Source organism: Dipodomys spectabilis, unplaced genomic scaffold (genome assembly GCF_019054845.1).
Source record: "Dipodomys spectabilis isolate Male_0828 unplaced genomic scaffold, ASM1905484v1 ptg000042l, whole genome shotgun sequence".
Classification (NCBI taxonomy): domain Eukaryota; kingdom Metazoa; phylum Chordata; class Mammalia; order Rodentia; family Heteromyidae; genus Dipodomys; species Dipodomys spectabilis.
In genome coordinates, this window is record NW_024870719.1 from 14,839,008 (window position 1) to 14,862,461 (window position 23,454).

The 23,454-nt window shown below is 38.6% G+C and overlaps 2 protein-coding genes and 1 long non-coding RNA gene across 5 annotated transcripts in view; all 3 read right to left on the minus strand.

Moving 5' to 3' along the window:
- Positions 1-3,213: 3,213 nt before the first annotated feature.
- LOC122106504 lies at positions 3,214-4,512 on the minus strand. The gene is made up of 2 exons (XR_006147190.1): positions 4,319-4,512; positions 3,214-3,390 (listed from the first exon to the last, which is right to left on the minus strand). It is a non-coding gene; the product is annotated as an uncharacterized LOC122106504 (long non-coding RNA).
- Positions 4,513-5,570: 1,058 nt separating this feature from the next.
- On the minus strand, positions 5,571-13,462 carry Vcpkmt (valosin containing protein lysine methyltransferase). 3 transcript variants are annotated; one of them, XM_042677891.1, is made up of 6 exons: positions 13,184-13,462; positions 12,994-13,104; positions 12,745-12,814; positions 11,554-11,673; positions 10,447-10,550; positions 5,571-6,497 (listed from the first exon to the last, which is right to left on the minus strand). In XM_042677891.1, exons 1-6 carry the CDS (start codon positions 13,447-13,449, stop codon positions 6,365-6,367), a joined length of 804 nt encoding a protein of 267 aa, XP_042533825.1. In that variant the 5' UTR covers positions 13,450-13,462; the 3' UTR covers positions 5,571-6,364. The 3 variants fall into 3 exon arrangements, with proteins under 3 accessions (XP_042533825.1, XP_042533826.1, XP_042533827.1); XM_042677892.1 differs by lacking the exon at positions 12,745-12,814 and having other exon boundaries at positions 13,005-13,104; XM_042677893.1 differs by lacking the exons at positions 5,571-6,497; positions 10,447-10,550 and adding an exon at positions 10,993-11,068.
- A 578-nt stretch (positions 13,463-14,040) lies between these two features.
- Sos2 (SOS Ras/Rho guanine nucleotide exchange factor 2) overlaps positions 14,041-23,454 on the minus strand; it is a 75,772-nt gene continuing 66,358 nt past the window's right edge. Inside the window, exons 20-23 of the mRNA XM_042677827.1 lie at positions 22,788-23,049; positions 22,037-22,078; positions 16,550-16,659; positions 14,041-15,765 (exon numbers count right to left, since the gene is read on the minus strand). Coding sequence (XP_042533761.1) covers positions 15,256-15,765; positions 16,550-16,659; positions 22,037-22,078; positions 22,788-23,049 — 924 coding nt within the window. The 3' untranslated portion in view covers positions 14,041-15,255. The remainder of the gene's footprint in view (positions 15,766-16,549; positions 16,660-22,036; positions 22,079-22,787; positions 23,050-23,454) is intronic.

Here is a 23,454-nt window from a genome sequence, read left to right on the forward strand (position 1 = left end):
TGATTTAGGACTGAACTGGGTCTTCGAGTTTCCAGTTACTCTGTTCCTCCAAGTGGCTAGGCCTTTCCTGTCCTATGGAATCTCATATTAACAACCAGAACCTCATTTCACAGGGATACATAGAGGGGGTAACAGAATGAATGAAGCATGCAATATGAGCTTGAGAGTGAAATTTGTGACCAACAAAACTTTAAGATTTAGACAAGACTTAGAAAGATTACTATTTTCAAAGAACATTATTGTACTACAAATCACACTGTAATCTGAAGACCTTCTCTAGTTAAATGTTTATTATTTGTGGGAGTGTTAAGCTAGTTTTTCCTGTTTTAGAGTTCAAGAAACCAGTCCAATATTCTAAGTGAATGATGGTACCTTGAGATTATACTCACTACAAATATCAGTATAAAGCATCTCTAATCTAAGTGTTGGGTACAGTATGCTATTTATATTTATGGCACTTCAATATGCAGCTTTTTTTTCAAAGATCAAGGTTGAGTATTGAATGTAGATACATAGGATTGTTGTACTGTAGAAACAACTGGCAATGATTTACCAAAGCGAAGAGAGCCAACACATGGACCTGGAACTCATATTGTTATTGATTGGCTATGCGTCCAAGAACACATCTGTGTTAAAATTAATTCTCTAAAAATTACTAAAGAATGTTTGAACATACTGACCCATCATCAAGTGTTTAACATATGGTCAATGGTAGCTTAGAGTTAATAACCCAAAAGATACCTACCAACTACTCAAACCCTAAGGCCTACAAAGGGCTCCATCTAGGCCAGCTCTTTTTCAAAAGTCATGGTTTTGCTTTGCAAGGTTTTCAACCTTGTGAATATTAAAAAGGTGAACTGATCAAAGTAGGTAAATATATTACAGATAAGTGATAAAGATTTCTGGAACTTAGGAGTTATTTAGTATTTACAATCACTTTTTCATGAATTGGGAAGTGGGAGAGAACAAAGGAAGAGGTGACATTGTCCAAAAAGAAATGACCTTCTTACCTGACTTATGAAATGATTACTCCTCTGTACAATACCTTTATAATAACAATAGGCTATTTTTAAAAGGCCTTGGAAGTTCAGTATGATAAAGTGTATGTGCCACTTTATACTCACTGATGGAGAAACAGGAACAACTCAAGGTGTGGTAAATACAGTCGTGAAGCTTGAAGAATTAGTTAAGCCTCTGAATGCCACCCCCCACACCCCCCATACCCCCCCACCCACACCCACATGAGCACACAGAAAAGACCACTTACCCAATGAGGCAACTGCTGTAACTTTTTTTTTTTTTTTGGTTGGTCATGGGGCCTGAACTCTGAGCCTGGGCGCTGTCCCTCAGCTCAAGGCTAGCGCCCAACCACTTGAGCCACAGCGCCACATTCAGCTTTTTTTTTTTTCCCCACACTTTCAGTTTTTTTTGTTTTTTTTTTTCCTGTTTATGTGGTTCTGAGGAATCGAACCCAGGGCCTCATGCATGCCAGGCAAGCACTCTACCATGGAGCCAACTTTCCAGCCCCCTGCTGTAACTCTTAGTTACACTGACATGAAGATTGAAGGACCTGTTGTACTTTAATTACCTGCTCCCTAATAGTTGTTCTTAGGTTTAACAGAGATAAGAACCTGGAAGAAAGATTTAATAAAGGATTCAGGGCAAGGGGTGTTAATCTGTAAGCTGTGGCCTGCAGAAATGAGCTCCCACAGTTAGACAGGAGGCTTTCCTTTGACTCCATTGGTCTTTCCATTCACAAGATGCTTTAAGACTGTGAAAGTGATTTTCTTCTACTTGATCCCTTCCTTCTAGAACTGCTTAGTTGTTCAAATAATGGTCTGTGAACTACAGTTTTCAGCATTTTCCCTCTCAGCTGTCTGGGGAGAGGAACACACTCCATACTTTTAGGAAGACAGGCAGCTTTCACACCATGAGCCTAGGGCCCCACTGTGATCCCACTCCCACTCTAGTCACAGCACTGACACGGTGTGCCAGAGGGTTACACTGTATGTGCTAACCTGAATCCCCCAGCGGCAGCCTATGAGGTAGAGATGATCCTCAATATGCATGTATACTAGGGGTGAGGCTCAAGTGGCAGAGCACCTAACTAGCAAGCTCAGGGTTCCAACTTCAAATCCTCTACTGTCACAGGAAAACAAAATACACGAGGAAAACTATGTATCATTTAAATCTGTAAAGTTACACAACTACTAAATCCTAGAACTGGGATTCAAATCCAGATAATCTAGTCCTAGGGCATATATATGCTCTATACTTGTTTTAAAAAGCAAATGAGAAAAAACTCGCAGATAACTTGCTCTGGCATGTTTTTTGTTTTTGCAAACTATCATATCTTGTTACTAACATTAAATTACTAGGTCAAGTATGTTGGTTCATGCCTACAATAACAGCTAGTCAGGAGGCCATAGGTTCAAGACCAGTCTTGAACAAAAATGCAAGCCCTTATCTGAAAAATAACCAAAGCAAAAAAACGAGTCAGAGGCATGGATCAGGTGGTAGAGTTCTGGGTTCAAATCCCAATACTGCCAAAAAATTATAATGTATCACAATTAAGCACTCACTGGATAGTCTTAGAACACCACCAACCCATAACATCTAATAATGACTGCAAATATATAACAGTTTAAACTTAACTATGAGAACTATTTGAAAAGTTACTGCTTTTCCTATGCAAAATTATAAATTATGAAAAGCAGCTTTGTTTTTCCTTATTTAAGTTCAGTTAAAAATTTTGTTTCCATAAATTTTTTAATTAGGCCTCTATGTGGGAAATCTTTGCAAAATGTTTATGACTGATGACTCAAACCTTTCAAGTCCCAGTATTTCTTGAAAGGGGTAGGGGGCAGGGAGAAAGGTCAAATGGATGCCCTGAGATTATAGGATTGCCAAAGACAGACTGAACTTCAGTCTTTTGATAGAAAAGCTACTCTAATGAGGAAAGAACACTGATCTGAAAAACTAATTAAAATTAATTAGGAGTTCCAAATACCTCAGATGTAAAATCATGTATTATGTAAAAGGTACTGTTGTCAAGGTGAATCTAAGTTTTAGAACCTCACTTGAACTAAATTAGCCTCTTAAATGTCTGTCTCCCACTCAAGATCTTAGTAACAGATAAAATGTATTATGAATTGTAATTTCTGTAGCTTTGTGCAATGTGTATCAGAATGAAGTGGACAGATAAGCCAGGTACAATTTTATAAGAACATGATCCAATTTTATTTACATGTTATTTTTTCCAAGGAACTTGTAATAGCTTGTTTTTTAAATTCATCTTTAAAATCCAATAGTGACTATATGTCAAAATAGATTTGGTTTTTACGTCTTTGTTATACACTGTGTAATAAAGTTGAAGCCAAGTAACGCCACCTACAGGGAACCAATAGAACAACAGTCATATCTCTATGGCCCATGAATGTCTAAAATTTGATGAACATATTTAATACAGGTAACTTCAAAGAAAAAAAATGGAAAGATGTGGTAGGAAAAAACCATACTAACATTCTGGGTTATTGATACATCTTACAATTGAACCCAATCTTACCCTCCAATTCACCAGTCATATAAACATGGAGCCTTGGTTGTGAACTGGAGCAAAGCTATGCCACCCCAAGTATCTTTGGTTATAAATGGCATAGAAGAAATTCAAGTCTTTGGAGGTGAAACTTCTAATTTTTTTTTTGTCTATCTGTTGCATCTCCCTCCCTGTCTGCAGGCATTCTTACCTTTACCTTGTCAATGACCAGATTCCCTGGATTTTCAGCTACTTTAAGTCTACTTCAGTTTCTAAAGCTCAGCCATTTTCTTTAAAACCCATTCCACATCAGATTGTTTTTCCTTCTCTGTGCAACACAGGCCTACTCTTAACAGGTGCCTTAATTTTTTATATACATTCTCTTCCCTAGTCCACTCTTTTCTCCCCTTGGGATGGAGATGCTGAAAGATTTCCTTCTCACAATGGTTTTCAATTTAGGCTAAATATTAAAGCCATCCTTTCATAACAATGGCACACTTGACTTAATTGGAATTAGGATAGGGCTTTTGCTTGCTTTCAATTTTCCAGGTGATGTCCTGTGCAGCATGGTTCGAGACACACTCACTGCCTTTCAGTAAGGTCATAATCCTATCCTTAGCTAACTACAGCTGGATTCTAAAAAAATTTATTGTTTATATTATGCACTGGCCACCCCTGCCTGCCCAAAGTCCCTGGGTCGCTCAAGCAGTTTCCCAAAAGACTGGTATGCTTTGAGATTGGACAGTTAGATACATTCAGACTGAACAGTTAGTGGCATCATACCTCATGTTGGTTGCATCCTTTCCACTGCTATGTAAGTCTTCTAGCCACCAAGTCTCAGACTGGCAGGGTTATATCATGTGCCCCCTCCAGCTGTCTCCAGGCTTTGAAATAAAACAACTGCAGTTGGGCTGGGAATGTGGCTCAATGGTAGAGCGCTTGCCTTGCATGCATGAGGCCCTCAGCACCACATAAGCAAAAAGAAAAAAAGCCGGAAGTGGCACTGTGGCTCAAGTGGTGGAGCGCTAGCCTTGAGCTGAAGAGCTGAGGGACAGTGCCCAGGCCCAGAGTTCAGGTCCCACGACTGGACCCCAAAAAACAAAACCCTGCAGTTAATCTGGTGGATAAACACAAATCCAAACATATTTGGAAATGGTATTCTTTCCTTAACAAGCATTTTAGGTCTTGAGTTATTCGCTCAGCCCTCCTTCTTGTGGTTCTGGAGTACAGACAGTTCCCTGCAAGAAGGAACAGCACAGGACTACGTCCATACCTGATACTGCACGCCTGCTTGCCTGGCAGTGTGGGATGGCAGTGGTGATAGAGCACATTCTCTGCACTGTCCACTAGTGCTGGCCCCAGGGGCTCTCTGATCTTAGAATGAGGGACATGGACAAGGCACCTGTTACTTTGGTGAAGGCATTATTCTAGAGCAGGAAAAAATAAAGCTGCTTGATATTTTCATAGGTCACCTACTTCTCTTGTCAATACCTTAGGTCATTCTCCAGAAGGAGTGACTTCTTATTGAGGTGGCGAATAAGGGAGTGGGAGCAGCAAGACAGAGAGCAAAGGCAGGCAAAGGTGTGATTTCAGCAAAGTTGAAAAGAGGCTGACTTCAGCCTGATTCCTTCAGGAAATCTTTTGACTGTAAGTTGCACCTCATTGAGGTAAAAGAGCTGGGTTTTCATATAGTAAACCTAGAGGTCCATCAGCTCCATACCCACAGGTGGGTGCTACATATTAAAAGCAAAATAAGAGAGCCTAGAAAAACAGTGAAAAAGAGATGTGAGGAATCTGGGCTACTTCAGCCCATGTAGTTCGGTAACTAACTGCTTGGGGAAAAATGCTTAATGAAATGCTAAGAACAATATGAATGAAGAATTCCGCAAAGGCACAGTAAAGCAAACTGAAAATGAAGAAATGTTCTACTGGCTTTAATCTTCAGTCTCTAAATCAGGCTGCTTTTGAACTTTCTGGAAAGCAGTCCCTGATCCTGGATGTTCGTTTTCTTAAAGCTATTTCTGAAACAAAGTCACAGGGTCTCAAAGACAATGTTTATTTACCACATAAAATTTGCACCTAGCACCAGTGCCTATAAATACCAGAATTCCATCTGGTTACTACTCTTGATGGCATGATTAGTCCTTCACAGATTAGGCTAAGTGAATAGATGATTATCGTAACAAAAAAATGGAGAAAACAGTTTAAAAATCATTTGATAAGTTGTATAGAACTACATTTGAAGTTATTTAAAAAATCTTTCACTGTTTCGCGTAAACAAATTAACTTAATAACAGTGTTTTAAAAACCAGATTTTCCTGGAAGTTACACACAAGTAAAACTGTACAAACCACAAAAATACATAAGTCTGAAATTAGGCTTTCTATTCTCATCCTTCCCAAATGAGAAGTATAAAGATATTCACACAGTGGAGGACAAGAACAAAAGTTTGGTGAATACCTATAATGAAGATGAAGCAAAAGACAACACTATGATATGACTCTAAAAAGTGAAGCCACCTGGTCTGAATTTAAAACATTATATAGTAATAGACATGTATCTTTAGAAAATGGATCAATTTATCTCTAGTTTCCTGAAATATGCTGAGTGGATCATCATGCTGCCTTATTATTTATTCACTTTGGCATACTGTAGGCTAACATTATTACTACCTAGTTTATTTGAGTGACCAATTCCCACTGTTTCTTATAAGCAGAACTTGATGCTGAAGCTAAGTAAATCTAAGTTGGGTTTCAGGCCCACCAGCAGGCAAGGCAGTCATTTCATATTGCAGGCAGCACACGTGGTTGTCATTCATATGCCAGATCTCTAAAGACATGCTGAAAAAAATCTGTAAACAGAATCTTCCCATGCTGCATTCACATGCTCCATTCCCATCTCTAGCTCCCCCAGGCTGTGAGAAGCTTGAGTAAGATGATTAAAGGTCTCACGGTGGCGAGTTCTATGAGAAAAAAAAAAATGAAAGTGAATAACCATGTATAATGTATAGAGATGGGTCTTAGCTGACACCTAAAACACAAACATCCACAAACATCCAAAGGGAAAAAACAGATATATTGGACATTATCAAAATGAAAAACCTTTGGTGGTAAAGAGAGAATACTAGGAATGAAACCTGTCAAAGAACATTGCATGCATGTAGGGAGTTCCAGTCAAATCCTTTTATATAACTAATATACACTAATTAAAAAGTTTAAAATAATCAGATATACAAGTTTTATTTAAAAATTAAAAACCTTAAAAAATAAAGTGCTCATATTTGTAATACAACTCAAGAGGCTGAGATCTGGAGGATCACAGTTATTTAAGCCAGCCAGTTTGGGAGCCTCCATCTCCAATTAACCACCAAAAAGTGAAACAGGAGGTGTGACTTGAGTATAGAGCTCCAGTAATTATAGTATAGTGCTCCAGTAAGAATAGAGTCCAGAAAGCAAGCCAAGAAAACTCAAAAAAGTGATTGTACATTAAGCATCCAGTGCCTAGTATCCAGAATATGTAAAGAACTCTTAGAATAGAAAAATAAATTTGGGGGCTGGGAAGGTGGCTCAGTGGTAGAGCACTTGCCTTGCATGCATGAGGCCCTGAGTTCGATTCCTCAGCACCACATAAGAAAAAATGCTGGAAGTGGCGCTGTGGTTCAAGTGGTAGAGTGCTAGCCTTGAGCTGAAGAGCTGAGGGACAGCGCCCAGGCCCAGAGTTCAGGCCCCACAACCGGACCCCCCCCCCAAAAAAAAGAAAAGAAAAGAAAAATAAATTTTAAGCTGGGCACTGGTGGCTCACACCTGTAATCCTATCTACTCAGAAGGCTGAGATCTAAGGATCGCTGTATAAAGCCAACCCAGGCAGGAAAGTCTGTGAGACTCTTATCTCCAATTAACCACCAAAAAGCCAGAAGTAGAGTTGTAGCTCAAGTGGTAGAGCACTAGCCTTGGGCTAAAGAGCTGAGGGACAGTGCCCAGGCCTAGAGTTCAAGCCTCACAACTCACCAAAAAAAGAAAAAAAAAAAACAAAAAAACCTCAATTTGAAAATGGGCAAGTATTTCTCTAAGGACATGAAAAGAAACTCAGTACCATTAAGTCATTAAGGATATGAAAATAAAAACCACAGTAAGATTCTATTTCACACTTACTAAGATGGCTATAGTTATCTATGATAAGCAGTAACAAGTGTTAGGATGTGGAGAAAGTGGAACTCATATACTGCTGGTTGGATGCAAAATGATATAGTAGCTTTAGAATAGGTTCCTAATTCCTCAAGATAGTTACACAGAGTTCCCATAGAACATAACAGTACCATTCTAGGTATATACCCAAGAGATTTGAAAAAAAAGTATGCTCACAAAAAGATTTCTAAATGAAAGTTCACAACATTATTCATCACAGCCCAAAAGTAAGCAAGTGAAATGCTACCAGCCGATGATGGGATGGGTAAGATATATGTAAGCAAACAAAGAAGTATTATTCAAACACAGGAGTAAAATGTTAAAGCATGCCACAGCATGGGTGAACCTTGACAGTATTATGCTGAGTGACAGTAGCTAGACACAAAAGTAACATAATATGTGATTACGTTTATATGAATATGCAGAATGGAACCATGCCTAGAAACAGATTCATGACTATCAGGAGGAAAATAAGGAATCAGGACTAATAGGCATAGGGTTTCTTTTGGGGGTGATGAAAATGTTTAAAAACAATAGAAACTAGTGACGGTTTGTGCAACTCTGTATAGATGTACTAAAAACACTATTTTGCATACTTTAAAAGGGTAAATTTTATGATATGTGACTCATACCAGCTTAAAAGAAAGGATTTATTTGGTGGAGGGGGGGGGGAAATACGGACAAGCCTTTATATTCAGGAACACAAAATCTTTGTGCATCAAAAAAACCCTACTTTAAAATTAGTTCCGGAACTAATGGTAATTGATCGCTTCAATCTTCAATCCTCCAGATCTTAGCTTCCTGAGTAGGATTACAAGCATAAGTACCCCTACTTTAAAATTAGTTTCAGTGCTGGGCCTGTAGCTTAGTGGTAGAGTGCTTGCCTAGCATGCATGAAGCCCTAGGTTCAGTTCCTCTGTACCACATAAACAGAAAAAGCTGAAAGTGGCACTGTGGCTCAAGTGGTAGAGTGCTAGCCTTAGGCAAAAGAAGCTCAAGGACAGTGCCCATGCTGAGTTCAAGCCCCAAGGCTGGCCAAAAAAAAAAAAAAAATTCTGATAAAACTTGATCTCCTAAAACACAAATATTTTTTCTTTTTCTTTGTATCTCCAGCAGCATGCCATATAAATGTTAACTGACTTCTAATCCCATTCCTCTCCTTTAGAATTAGTCCTAATATCTTCTTGGTCCATAAAACTGTTACATTTGCATTTAGCTAGAACACACATAATTAGAAAACATGCATGAACAAATTCAATCAGAGCAAAAATAGAAACAAGTTCAGTTACTAGGGTTTAGCTCATTAATTCAAGTCATAATGTCATAAAGCCTCCTACAGGTCACATTTACAAAAAGTGCTCAAGATACAAAATAGGTACCATTCATCCCTTCTATAGGGTCAAATTCTAGATGCACAGGTGCAACTTGAATAAATGTGGTTGATGTGCCACAAAAAGAATGCAACAAAAAAAGGAAACAAATTCTCAACTGGGAGAGAACTATGGAAGGAGTAACACTGTCCAAAATGAAATGGATTCATTACCTGACGTAACTCTATACATCACCTTTACAATAACAATTAAAAATTGAAAAATAAATTCTATTTAGTTTTGAGTGTTTCTTTTATGGAACAATCTGCCTACAGCTTACATTTTCCTTTGAAACAACAACAACAACAACAACAAGACAAGCAAACAAAAAAACCCCATAAAACTAAAATGACTAGAGAAAGTTCAAAAGTTAGAACTAGTCTTTTAAAAACAATTTACAGAAAAGAAACTTAAAAAGGACTAATCTTCTGTTTGAAGGTAATGTCCAAAGCTGTGGTCTGGATTAGGTGTCCTCAAAGGCCCATATGTTAAAGGTTTGTTTCCCCTGGGCAAGGAGGTGCTTTGGTAGGAGGTGCAAATTTAAAGAGACAAAGCATAGCAGGTGGTTTCTGCAGTGATGAGGGATGTGGCTAGAAAGAGAGTGATAGTGGACCCTTCCCCAACTTTTCTCTCTCCTTTTATCTTCAGCTACAAGGTAAACAGGTTTCCTCTGCCACATGCACATGAACCACTGTAATTTATACTCGGTAAAAGCTTTCTAAAAGCCTACCAGGCTAGGTACTGGTGGCTCACATCTGTAATCCTAGGTACTCAGGAGGCTGAGATCTGGAGGACCAAGATTCAAAGGCAACTTAGGCAAAAAAGTCCCTAAGACTGCATCTCCAAAATAACCAGCTAAAAGCTGGGATGAGCCAAGCAAGAGTGTGAGGTCCTAAGTTCAATCAAGCTCTGGTATCATCACCAAAGAAAGAAAAAAAGCCAGACTGGAGATTTAACTCAGTGACAGAGTGCTTACCTAGAATGCTCAAAACTCCTGAATTCAATCCCCAGCATCACAGAAACCATCAAACCAAACATAAAAAAAAAAGCCTGCCTTTATTTCTTTTGAGACAGCACTTTGCTAGGTAGCCCAGGCTGGCATGCAACCCATCTTTTTGTCTCAGCCTTCTGAATGCTGCAGTCAGGGGGTGTGTAACACCATGGCCTGGTTCTGACTTATTTTAGAGCAAGGGAAAGCAGATGAAGTTATCTTAATATGTGTATAAGTGCCTGAGTCAGTGAATCATCATAGCTTTTAAACTACATCATGATAAAGGGCTGGACCACACCTAAGCCCAGGGACAACAACTAGCTGATGAAATCTCACAGAGGCTGAAAAACTGAGGGTGTACTTACCAATTTTTTCTTTCTGATGTAAATAATGTGAATATCTTCACTTCGATATTCTTCATCATGTTTTTCCAAAGGAATTTTTTCAAAGTCAAAGTCTAGCTGAAGGAGCTATAAGTTTAAAAGAGATACACATTAAACTCAGTAATATAAAGTGGTCTGTGGTGGTAGAAGTCAGAATTGTGATTTCTGCTGGACGAGTGCTGATTAGTAAGCGGCAATGTGAAAACTTTCTGAGGTCTTGAGTATGTTCTGTATGTTTATGTTGGGTAATGGATGGGAGCACATGAAAAACTAAACTGTATACTCGATAAGTATTTTATATCTGTTTTACTTCAACAAAAATACTATAAAAATTTCAATTACACATACAATTTCGAAAGTTTGCTAACCTTCGTTATTTTAGAGAAATATTATCTGAGGAAGTCATATAATTGCATTTGTTTTAAGAGGTTTTTGTAATCTGAGTAGTTGTATAAAAGAGTTTTGAGTCAACAAGTCCATTTATAAGAATAATCCATTTTGATCAATGCCACCTATATAGTTGCTTTTCCAATAAACTGAAGTTGTCTTTTAAACAGATGCATCCTCAAGAGGAGTCACTTATAACAGGATGAATTAGGCCACACCTGGAGGAAGAGAGTGAAAGATACCTAAAATGGTATGTACTCCTTTACACATTCCTGTGAGTCTACCCATCTAAAAAAATGCTGAAAATTTTAATTCATAAAAATATAGAAGTTATCACCTCCACATTTTTATCATGTATTCTCCAAAAGTAATGCATATATACATCTATGTCATTGATAGGTTAAAGATTCCAGCATTGTGTTAATAAAGAAACATTAAACACTTTCTTAGAAAAGCCAAGTGTCATTATTTTACATTGTTCTGTAGATAAAATATTAACAAATTGGAAAAGAAAGAGAAATAAAGGATTTAGAAAGACCAAAATGGAGAGGGCTTTGTAGGATGGTGGATTGGGAAAGGATCCTCTCTTTGGGTTCAAGCAGATTGTTTCCCTCTCAAAATTGCCATAAAATAATACAAAAAATCACATACAGCCTCTCAGAGGCTATATGTGGATATAAGATGGATCTAACAGATTACTTACCTCAAAATATTTTTTCTCAATTTCTGGATTTTTTCCCATTGTACGCTGCTCATAACAACATATAATGCAAGTTTCAGATCCACTGAGATCTTTTAGAGTTTTCAGCAAAGGCTCCAAAGACTATTCAAGAAAGAAATATATTTTTCAAATTAATGACTAAAAAAACCTCACTAATCTAAAAGGGGCTTAGAAACATAGAAGGATCAACTCCCTTACAAGCTCTCCATCTTTAATCAATCCAATAAAGCACATATTAATTCTATAACTAGGGGCTGGTAAGCACTTACCTAATCAACTATTACATTGATTTGTTTCTAGAAAAAGGATTTAAGTGACTGCATTTTGAAATTCCCATGAGAAAACAGTTCAAGCCCCTTCACTGACACAAAAAAGAAAAAGAAAAAATAAGTTTAACTTCATTTAACATAGAATTTAAGGACTTATCCTACCAAAGTTTGATGCTAATTTGCATGTGGATTGGCCCAATACTCATTTAGGCATGCGAAGGCCACAGTACTATGTAACCTGTTATCTAAAGAAAAATCATTCCACGGGTCTAACAAATCTTGCCACAGAAGAATTCATTCTTTACCACGCTTCCTAATTCTCCCATCATGGTTAACAATGTGTTAATAACACATTCACTGCGCACAACTAAGGGGGAGGAAAGTGACTTTAGCGTTTCATAACACAGCCAACTAGCAAAGTACTTTATTTCTGGCAGTACTGGGGACTAAATGTAAAATTCTTTAAAATGCTTACAGAAGCCACTAGTCAAATGCACTTAACTCGTCACAGCATGATTTGCAGGTCTATATGGTAATCACAAGTGGTTATTGGTGACTTTTATCTTCTCTTTTTTTTTTTTTTGGGTCTGGTCTTGGGACCTGAACTCTGGGCCTGGGCGCTGTCCCTCAGCTCTTCAGCTCAAGGCTAGCGCTCTACCACTTGAGCCACAGCACACCACTTCCGGCTTTTTTCTTTTTGCTTATGTGGTGCTGAGGAATCGAACCCAGGGCCTCAGGCATGCAAGGCAAGCGCTCTACCACTGAGCCAACTATCTTCTCTTCACTACTTCATTAACTGTTAAGACCAAAGAACTAAAAGATGTTAAATGTGCAGAAATGTGTGATTCAGAATGCAGGAAATACGGTTCATCTACCAAAGGACCTCTCCCATTTGAACACTCACCTCTTCGTAGTATATGCAGTCAGCCATCAGTATGTAGTCTGGTGGAGGAAAATCTTCTATTTCTTCCCCCCTTGAAAATGCCAAACAACTATCTTTAACAGTCGCTTTAACCATTTAAAAACACTTGTTTTTTTTTTAAACAAGAAGCAGTAAGTCCCGTATGAATGATACGCCCATGCTTTTAGTGAAAGGCAAATTAAAACAAACTGCGCGTCGCTATCTTAAAACAAGCGGAAAGGCCATACAAACCATTTCAGTACCTTGGTTTGAACAGAACCCGTGACAAGATGCTTGTTCATCCTGATATTCATCTTCAGCAAGTCTTGCAATTCCTCCAGATCGGTGACCACCACATCTGCCCTATAAAATAACCTTGCGTGAAGGCCCGCCACAGGGGCTGGGGGAAAGCCGCTGTCGGCAGGCCTCGCGCGGCCCTTACCCGAGGGTGGCGGCCATGAGGCCCACAGCGCCGGTGCCCGAGCCCAGCTCCAGCACCGACCGGCGGCTCAGCGCGTGCGTCCCCTCGCGAGAAAACGCGGGCGTTTCCAGGTATTTAGAAAGGACAATAGCAGCGTCCCACACAACGCAACCCACGCCGCCGGAGCCGTACTGCTGCAGCCGTAGCGCCGTCCCATCCCGTTTCTCCAAAACTCGCACAAAACTCCACAGCGGATCTTCGGCCGAGGGCTCGGGGGCAGCCGCCATCGCGGGCCAAAACAGGACGTCGTCGTGTGCGCGCTGTGACGTCACACCCACGCACGCCTGGTCCCTCACTTCCCGAAGGCGGAGCTGGCATCTGGCAGCGCATGCGCGTGCTGGCCGGCCGTACCAAAGCCTGGAATGCAAATAACCCAGGACAACCCAAGAACTAACTTCCCATTCCTTAACTAGCAGGCAGTTTTCATTACTTTTTCAGATATATCTAGTGCTATGATCTGCCCTTTATAAACAAAGCAAACCTCCAGGGTGTTTTTATACCTAGTTGGAGATGGTTTACAGTAGTTAATGACCATAAATTCTAGTGGTTTTCCAAAAGGTATCAAAAGTGGCTATAATCCTCCTCAATAAGAATTTCTTAGTGTACTTCTAGTTTTTGTTATAAATGTATAAAAACGGTTGCTGGAAGCCTGCCACTTGGGTAACAGTGACGACATCCCTTTACATCACTAATTTGTTGAAATCATCTAGCTTAAATTGCGTTAAGATATCAAAAATAATAGGTGTATGCATACACATTTCTCTTCAGGATTCAATCTCCCCTAGTTTCTTATAATGAAAACACATACTTTAAAAGCCTTTGAAAAATTAAGACTGAGGTGATTTATTAATCTTGTTAAGAACTCTGATACAAAGCACAGTAAAAGGCCACAGACCAGTAAATAAACAACGTGCCTTTTGGCTACTTTACAACTGCTGCTACTGCTCTATTACGGTAACACTCTCATCACTTTGAACAAAAGGGTCCAAATAGCTAATGAAAGTTTTACTCACTTCTCTGTTTAAAAAGTTTAATAAAGCTTTAACTACCTGCTGGTTTAGATATCACCAATCTAACAAAATATTTTTTTAAAAAATTTCAGTTAACATGAGATTTAGAGAAAACATTGCTAAATTTTGAAGGCAATTTGATTCGTTTCTGTCATAAGAAACTTTTGTTTTGAATTTATGAATTAGTAAAGTAGCAGATTGTATTATAGGCCTCAAGTCACTTAAATTTATATAGGTTATTAGCATTATCTTTAAATATACAATATAAACAAAACTGTACATACATGGCATATTAACTTTGTTTTCCAAAACAATATTCAATTCATTAGCTAAAGACAACATACTCTGCAAAATCAAAAGGCACATCTGAATGAGATACATGCCCTTTTGTTCCTTTATAATTGTATTATGAAACCTTTGTTTACATTTTGATAAAGTAATAAACACAGTTCATTCTATTATTTCAATTCCACTTTTCATTTTTGTCTTCAGCAGCAAATACTGGCATTTAAGACATGGCATTAAAGAGTTTAAGAACAATGGGTGTTATTCACAATTCTCCTAGATGTAAAAACTAGAAGTATAAACTGGAAGATGGTCAAAGAGGTTTAAAAACTATAATACACCATAATACACCCTCTAAATTTGTGTAAATTCATTGCCTTAAAAAGGCATCTATTACTGAAACTTGAAAAATTCCATAAAAGCACTATCCCCTTTCAGTGCAATCAAAATCACTTTAAGCCATATTTTAGCAGAGTCTACAGTGCAAATATCAATTCATTTTACTGGCCTTCTGGCAGCACTGAGGATCCAAGACAGGGCAATGCTACTGATCACCTGAGGATAATGGCGAAGGACTTTTGTAATTGTTTTCCCTAATTCTTAAAAGCTTATTTGACCAGTAGCATTTTTGTAAGAGCATTATTTGTAAAAAGTACTAAAATACTATGCATTTTTGAATAATTTAAAAAAAATCTTTACAAATACTATTCCAGTGTCAATGACTATATATGACAAAGGTCATTGAGGAGTTTCTGCATTTTCTAGAAAAGGCAGTCTGTACAATGGGGGATGCGAAAGCTCCCGCTTGTAAGTCTTTGGTGGCAGTTTTGGTAGGTGAGGACTTGAATTCTGCCTTGGTGGAACAGGGGGAGCTGGAGGATGAACAAGATTGTTGTTACTAGAACTGAGCACATAGCATCGACGTGGTACTCTTGGAGAGGGTGTGCTAGGAGGAGTGCTTGGTGAATTTGGACAGGTACTAACGTCTCTGAACCACTCTGAATCTCTGTGAAGATGTCCCAGTGGAGGTGGCTGAAGATTAAATGGACAGTTTATAAAGTGTTCTGGAGGCCGAAGGGGAACTGGTGGAGGAGTGTCAGGAAGAGGATCTCTTGGCGGTGGTGGAGGTGGACTGTGCAGCTGCCCATCAAATGCACCAGTAGGAACAGGAACTCTGGGTTTTATCTTTGGAGGGGGAGGTTGTCTTGGTGGAATAGCAGGAGGGTCATCATCAGGTTTCATAGTTCCCTTTAAAAAGAAAAAATAATTAAATTGTGTTTGTATTCTGAAAATTTTGTAAGACAATTTTAAAAGACTGACAAATTCTTCTGTGTTTAATCTAGAGGCTGAAATTAACCAATTTTAGTATGTTACTTCCAGTTTTAATTAAGGCCCCAGTTTAATAGCTGAATATACCCAATACTTCCATTGAAATCTTTAAACATAAAGCTTTATCTTCAGTGGTTATTTTGTTTTGTGCATTTCAAGTAAGTGAAAAGGTGATAGTTATGTGGACATAAAAGGACATGATATCAAGAGAATTCAATATCAAGTTCTACATACTGGGCATCTACTTCTACTTTACCCCAAGAGGTTTAGAGCAGTGGATCTCAAAGTGATACCCAGGGACAGTGTCAACACCAACAGAGAATGGGTTCAAAAGGCAGATTCTTAGGCATGGGCCCAAGACCTACTGAACCACAAACTCAGATTAAGTTCAACAATCTGGTTTTAACAAGTTGTCCAGGTGATTTTGATGTGCCTTTAAATATGAGGAGCATTGTTTGGAAGTTTAAAAATCCTTAGAATACTAAAGTTCTTTCCATCTGTACCAAGAAGAAAATGGACTTCTGAGTATATGTGAGCGTACCCACCATTTTTTCTTCCTTTCAAGGTAAGGTTTTATGATGATTAAACAACTACTTAAAGTATTTTCCATATACAACCATCAAAATGTTGAAAAATCATAGAGGCTAGCCAAAATACAACTGACAGACAACTCTGAATGGCAAATGTAGGTCCTGTTAACTACCTTGGAATTTGAAGCATCATGATCAAACTTTTTTCGAGGAGGCAGAGGAGGAGGAATCAGTGGCTCTTCACTTAGTTTATTTAAACTCCCACATGAACTGAAGAAAGACTCTGGAGAAGAAAAAGACATCATAATTCACAGTGCAATTATGGCAAAGCTTCATCACAACTTAAGATCACTTCTGCCATGGTGTTCATCAGACTGTATTATCTGTTATATAGTACGATGTTGGTTTACCTATCCTTCCATGAAACTGTATTTTTATATCCCTGGTTTCTACAATAGTGCCTGGCACAGAGTATGTTGGCTAAATGAAGTCAAGTTTAGTAATAAAATTCTGCTCTTCCAAAAAACTCTCTTAAAATGTTAAACAAAACTTAATAAAAACAAGAGCATATTTGTATATGTATGGTAACTTCTAAAGAAAAACCATCCTAAGCAGAGACCATATACTTTGAAGGTACATTACTAAACAGATAATAAAATCTCCATATAGAAGACCATAAAGTAGGATTATATCATGTAACTCTTTCTCTAATTCTACATATTATAAAGCCACATTTTAAAAAATTCATAAAATTACAAAAGTATTAAGCAAAATTCACCCTAGATCAGATAAGCTAGAGAATAAGAACTGTTCATCTTGATGTATTTCTTTTGTCTTTTTCATGTTTTTAAAAAATTTGCAATTATGGTTCACACAAATATGGTCCATGTCTCCATACACACATTTATTATAAAGGTATAATATATATTATTTCTCACTATACTAAAATGGGGTTGGGGTTCAGAGGATATAAGTTGGGAAGGAAGTTGACAAATTTAACTTTAAACACACCAGAAATGCTTATGGGACATCCAAACTGAGGTTTTCCCACCCCGCCCCCCCCAAGACCACGAAGATAGTATTTTTTTTTTTGTTACTGACAACATGCATAGCACTTTAACTGTATTATTATTTTGTTTGGCTTCTCAAATATTATTTAAATGTGCATTTTAAATATGTTTACATTTAAGAAATAAGATACACTGAAGAAATCCTCTGCAAACATACTCCCTTTTCAATATGCTTTCTACTTTTGTTTCATTCATTAAAAAAAAAAAAATCTACAAAGTTGCCAGGCACTGGTGGCTCACGCCTGTAATCCTAGCTACTCAGGAGGCTGAGATCTGAAGATCATGGTTCAAAGCCAGCCCAGGCAGAAAAAGTCTTGAGACTCTTATCTCCAATAAACCACTCAGAAAACCAGAAGTGGTGCTGAGGCTCAAGGGGTAGCGTGTTAGCCTTGAACTAAAGAACTAAGGCACAGCACCAGACCCAGAGTTTAAGCCCCACGACTGACCAAAAAAAAAAAAAATCTATAAAGTTATACATAAAACTATCATTTTTATGACCTGGAAATTACAAAACACAGAAATTTTGCAGTTTGAGGGCTAGATATGTGGTGACTGAAGTGATGCAGCAGGTAAGGTATAAGGCCCTGATTCAAACCTCAGGCACACACAATAACACCTGCTGGGTAAATAATTTTATTTTCTATAAAGAGCATTTTCCTCCTGGATTAGCTTTCAGGAACATTTCAAATGGCTGCAGTATTCCAAACTAGTGAATGTAGGATTATTTACTGGACTGTTTCTATAATGTCAATTTTCTATCTAAGCTATTTATAATTTGGGGGGGAGAGGGGATGAGGTATGTGCACCAGGTCTAGGGCTTGAACTCAGGGCCTGGGTACTGTTCCTGAGCTTCTTTTGCTCAAGGCTAACATTCTACCACTTGAGCCAGAGCTCCACTTCTGGTGTTTTTGGCGGCTAATTGAAGATAAAACATTTCATGGACTTTTCTTCCCAGGCTGGTTTTGAATCATGATTCTCAGACTCCTCAATAGCTAGGATTATAGGTGTGAGCTATTGGTGCCTAGCACTTTTTAAAAAAATCATTCACTCATTCATTTGTTCATTCAATAAGCACTGGATTTATTGCTATAATTTTTCCCTAGCATATAACACCAAGCAAAACAAGCAAAATTTGTGTTCGTATGAGTTTATATTCTGGTTTGAGAGCGAACAAATAAGTGTAATAACTACAAATGGTAAGAGAAATTGTAGCAAAGGGGTACAGAAAGAAGTGGGAGAGGAATAATGGTTTTTTTTTTTTTATTGTGAGAATACTGTACAGAGGAGTTACAATTACATGGGCAAGATAACGAGTACATTTCTTATCAAGCATTGTTGCCTCCTCTTTGTTTCCCCTTCCCATCCCTTCCCATACTCCCTTCCTCCCCCCAGGAATAATGTTAAATAGTAGAGAAGACCTTAGCAAGACTAACACCAAACAAAAGCTTGAGCCAAGAGGCAAGGAAGCAAGCCATAAGCTGTGAGATCCCAGGACATTATATGCACAAGGAATGACAAAAAAAGAAGTCCTGGCAATTTGTCTTTGTGTTCTGGAAGAAGAGCAGCTAGAGCACTGAGTGAAGGACTAGTAGATATGGTATGACAGATTAAAGGAGAACAAACCATGTAGAGTTTGGTGGGAATTTGCAGCCTGGTGGGAATTTGTGGAGTCTAGAAGGAATTCTGGCTTTTATTCTGAGTCAAATAAAAAGTATTTTAGATCCTAAAGTACTAAGTCTGCTGCTGTATTGAAAACATACTGAAGTAGGAAAAATGAGAAATTAGAATACTAGTACATTCAACAAGATAAGAAATTACATGGGCTGGGAAGGTGGCTCAGTGGTAGAGCGCTTGCCTTGCATGCATGAGGCCCTGGGTTCGATTCCTCAGCACCACATAAGTAAAAAGAAAAAAGCCGGAAGTGGCTCTGTGGCTCAAGTGGTAGAGCGCTAGCCTTGAGCTGAAGAGCTGAGGGACAGCGCCCAGGCCCAGAGTTCGGGCCACGACCGGACCAAAAAAAAAAAAAAAAAATTCCACATACATTTTGAGGATTATCAAGCCTTATTGATCAGTCCCATTGAGTTAGCAGCAATTGAGAGATATAAAAGGTACCACTAATGCTTTGGCCTAAGTAATGGAATAGGTGTTATTAGACTTAAAATGAAGAGGCAATGGAGTAATAACTTTGAAGAGGTGATAAGAAACCCTATTTTGGAAAGGTTAAATTTAACATTCCTACCAGATACGTCAAAAACGTCACTATGAGTCTAGAGGCCAAACTAGAGATATGAACTTGAGAATTATTATCACAAAACTGGGATGATACTGAATGAGACAAGTGAGAAGAGGTCTAGGGGAATGAGTTCTAGGACTTTCCAAAGTTAATAGATCAAGGGAAGAAGAACTAGCATGAGAGATCAAGAGGTTACAAGTGAAGAAAATGATAAACCAAAAGGGTAACATGATCGCCTACCAAAATAAGGGAATATAGCAAGAAAGAAGGCAAGGAACCCAAAAAACAAAGACTCAAAACAAATAGGAGGTGGAATTTCTAGGATGACAAAAAAAAAAAAAAAAAGTTCTAGGATGATAGCATAGGTCAAAGGCAAGTAGTCCAGACTACAGCACCAAGAAGGCATCAGGAAAGAAGTGTCCAGGTTAAAGCCAAAAAAAAAAAAAGCCGGGCTGGGAAGGTGGCTCAGTGGGAGAGCGCTTGCCTTGCATGCCTGAGGCCCTGGGTTCTATTCCTCAGCACCACATAAGCAAAAAGAAAAAAGCCAGAAGTGGCGCTGTGGCTCAAGTGGTAGAGCACTAGCCTTAAGCTGAAGAGCTGAGGGACAGCCCCCAGGCCCAGAGTTCAGGCCCACGACTGGACCCCCCCCCCCAAAAAAAAAAAGGCCTAAAAAAATTGTTACATAAGTCATGGGAAGACTGAGTGATAGGATGGAAAGACTGAGAAATGGGTGGCAAACAAATGAACAACCAAAACATTACTCAGGTAATTATTAACTCCAGGAAATAGAGCTTCATAAGAATAAATTGTATCAGCCAGGCGCCAGTGGCTCTCGCCTATAATCCTAAAAACTCAAGAGGCCCAGATCTGAGGATCACGGTTCAAAGCCAGCCCCAGGCAAGGAAAGGAAAGCCCATGACACTTATCTCCAATTAACCACCAGAAAACCAGAAGTGATATGGTAGCTCAAGTGGTAGAGTGCTTGCCTTGAGCTGAAGAGCTCAGGGATAATGTCCAGGCCCAGTGTTAAAACCCCACAACCAGGGCTGGGAAGGTGGCTCAGTGGTAGAGCGCTTGCCTTGCATGCATGAGGCCCTGGGTTCCATTCCTCAGCACCACATAAGCAAAAAGAAAAAGAAAAAAGCCGGAAGTAGCGCTGTGGCTCAAGTGGTAGAACGCTAACCTTGACCTGAAGAGCTGAGGGACAGCGCCCAGGCCCAGAGTTCAGGCCCCACGACTGGACCCAAAAATTAATTAATTAATTAATAAAATAAAATAAAATAAAATCCCACAACCAACAAAAAAATAAAAAAATAGGAAGAACTATAGCTGGATGCTGGTGGTTCACATTTATAATTCTAGCTACTCAAAAGGCTGAGATCTGAGGATTGCAAGTGAGGTTTTTTTTGGTCGCCATGAGGCCTGAACTCAGCTCAAGGCTAGCACTCTACCACCTGAGCCACAGCACCACTTCCAGCTTTTTTTCTGCTTATGTGGTACTGAGGAATTGAACCCAAGGCCTCATGCATGCAAGGAAAGCATTAGCTACCTTTCCAGCCCTGATGATTGAAGTTTGAAATCAGCTGGAAGAGACAAATTTGAGACTTATCTCTAATTAACTAGCAAAATCCTGTAAGTGGTAGTATGATTCAAGTGGTAAAGTACCACCTGAAAAAGCCTAGTGTGAGCTAGGGGCCAAGTTTAAGCCCAGTATAATACACACACACACAAAGAAAGAGAAGAAAGAAAGTAAAGTACAGCATACATTACATTTGACTTAGCAGTGAATAGTGCTTATTCTCAATATGACAAGTATAAAAACATAATATTCTCATTGCTATCATAGGAAATCAGTAAACAATGACTAAAAGTGATGATTCAGAAGAGAGAACAATATAGAAACATCATTTAGCAATGTGGAAATATCACTGAAGAACAAAAAATAAGAGAAGAGAAATAAGGAGCTGGAGTTAATTTCATTTAGAATATTTTATCACTATTTTACTTTTCTTATGATTGGAATTCTTACTACTATGTGACTTATACACATCTGACTATAGGAGCAAAGGTCTTTGAATTATTCCTGATGTTTGTCTGTTCCCTCTTGCTTATTTTATACAAATGATCACAGTAAGTTAACAGAAATTTAGGTATTAACTTATGAAATAACTAAAAACAGGAGGGAAGGAGAGAGGAAATGAAAGAGGAAGGGTATGGGAAGAGAAGGGAAACAAAAAAATTTCTTTAATTTCTTATTCTTTAAATGTTGCTAAGCCCAAATCATTCAAATACACATTGAACCAACCAGCTTATTATTTTTAGTTATCTCATTAGAATGAATTTATATTCTTACTTACTTGAGTGTGGCAAGAGCACTGGAGCAAAGATGCTATTGCTGCCTATTGAATGAGAAACAATAATTTGCAAAGTAAGGTAACAGGTATGGTTTTATTTTTTTAATGTTTACAAAATATGTAATATACATGCAATATAGATTTTTATCACTACCTTTTTGCCATGATAGTTTTTCTTAATATACTCAAAATTATGTTTAGCATACAAGATTTCCTCTCTATCATAGTCCCTTTTAATTTCTCTCATAGAACTAACGTAACTATTTTCTAATTCACTATCTACTGCTCTATCTACTGGTAGTGGGGCCCCAAAAGTAATAATCTTTGTTGGGCTGGGAAGGTGGCTCAGTGGTAGAGCGCTTGCCTTGCATGCATGAGGCCCTGGGTTCTATTCCTCAGCACCACATAAGCAAAAAGAAAAAAGCCGGAAGTGGTGCTGTGGCTCAAGTGGTAGAGTGCTAGCCTTGAGCTGAAGAGCTGAGGGACAGCTTCCAGGCCCAGAGCTCAGGCCCCACAACCGGACCCTACTCCCCCCAAAAAAAATCTTTGTTGAATAAACTTTAAAAAATAGTATGTATAAGCAATGCATAAGTGATATTTTACTCTACTGTGTTAAGCTTTATTTTTGCATTTAGATACCGCTTTTCACACTAGTATGGATCATGAAGGATTATATAATTGCCTAGTTTAAAAAATGAGAATTATCTTAAACACGAAATTCATTTTTGGCAAATGGTTTACATCAAATACTTACCACAGGAACTATTGAGATCCACATCTAAAAACACACTCAAGTCTGAAGAAGCAGATACTGGTGGAGTAGATGGTGTATTTGGAGATGTTGGTGCTGATACTGTTGATTCAAGCTCAGTTTCAGCAATCCGACTAAAGCTTATCTTATATGGTTCTCTTTCTAACGGTGTTGGGTGACCTCGTAAAGTGCCTGAGGTAGAGCCATGACGACCTGTATTAGGCCTTATTCCAGGAGATTTTAAGGAGAAGGTTGATTTCCTAGGCTAAGAAAATAAACATAATTAATATTACTAATTTGTATGTATTTTGTTTTTAATGACTTGGAGAGCTACCTTATTAGTTCTCAAGCATACACTTAAGAATGTAATATTTCAATCTGAAAAGGAAGCCTGTGGCATTTCTAGTAGTAACCCTTAGATTTAATTGGATTAACTTTTTTTTTTTTTTTTTTTTTTGGTCGGTCATGGGGCTTGAACTCTGGGCTTGGGCACTGTCCCTCAGCTCTTCAGCTCAAGGCAAGCGCTCTACCACTTGAGCTACAGCGCCACTTCCGGTTTTCTGGTGGTTTATTGGAGATAGGAGTCTCACGGTCTCTCCTGCCCGGGCTGGCTTTGAACCGCGATCCTCAGATCTCAGCCTCCTGAGTAGCTAGGATTACAGGCGTGAGC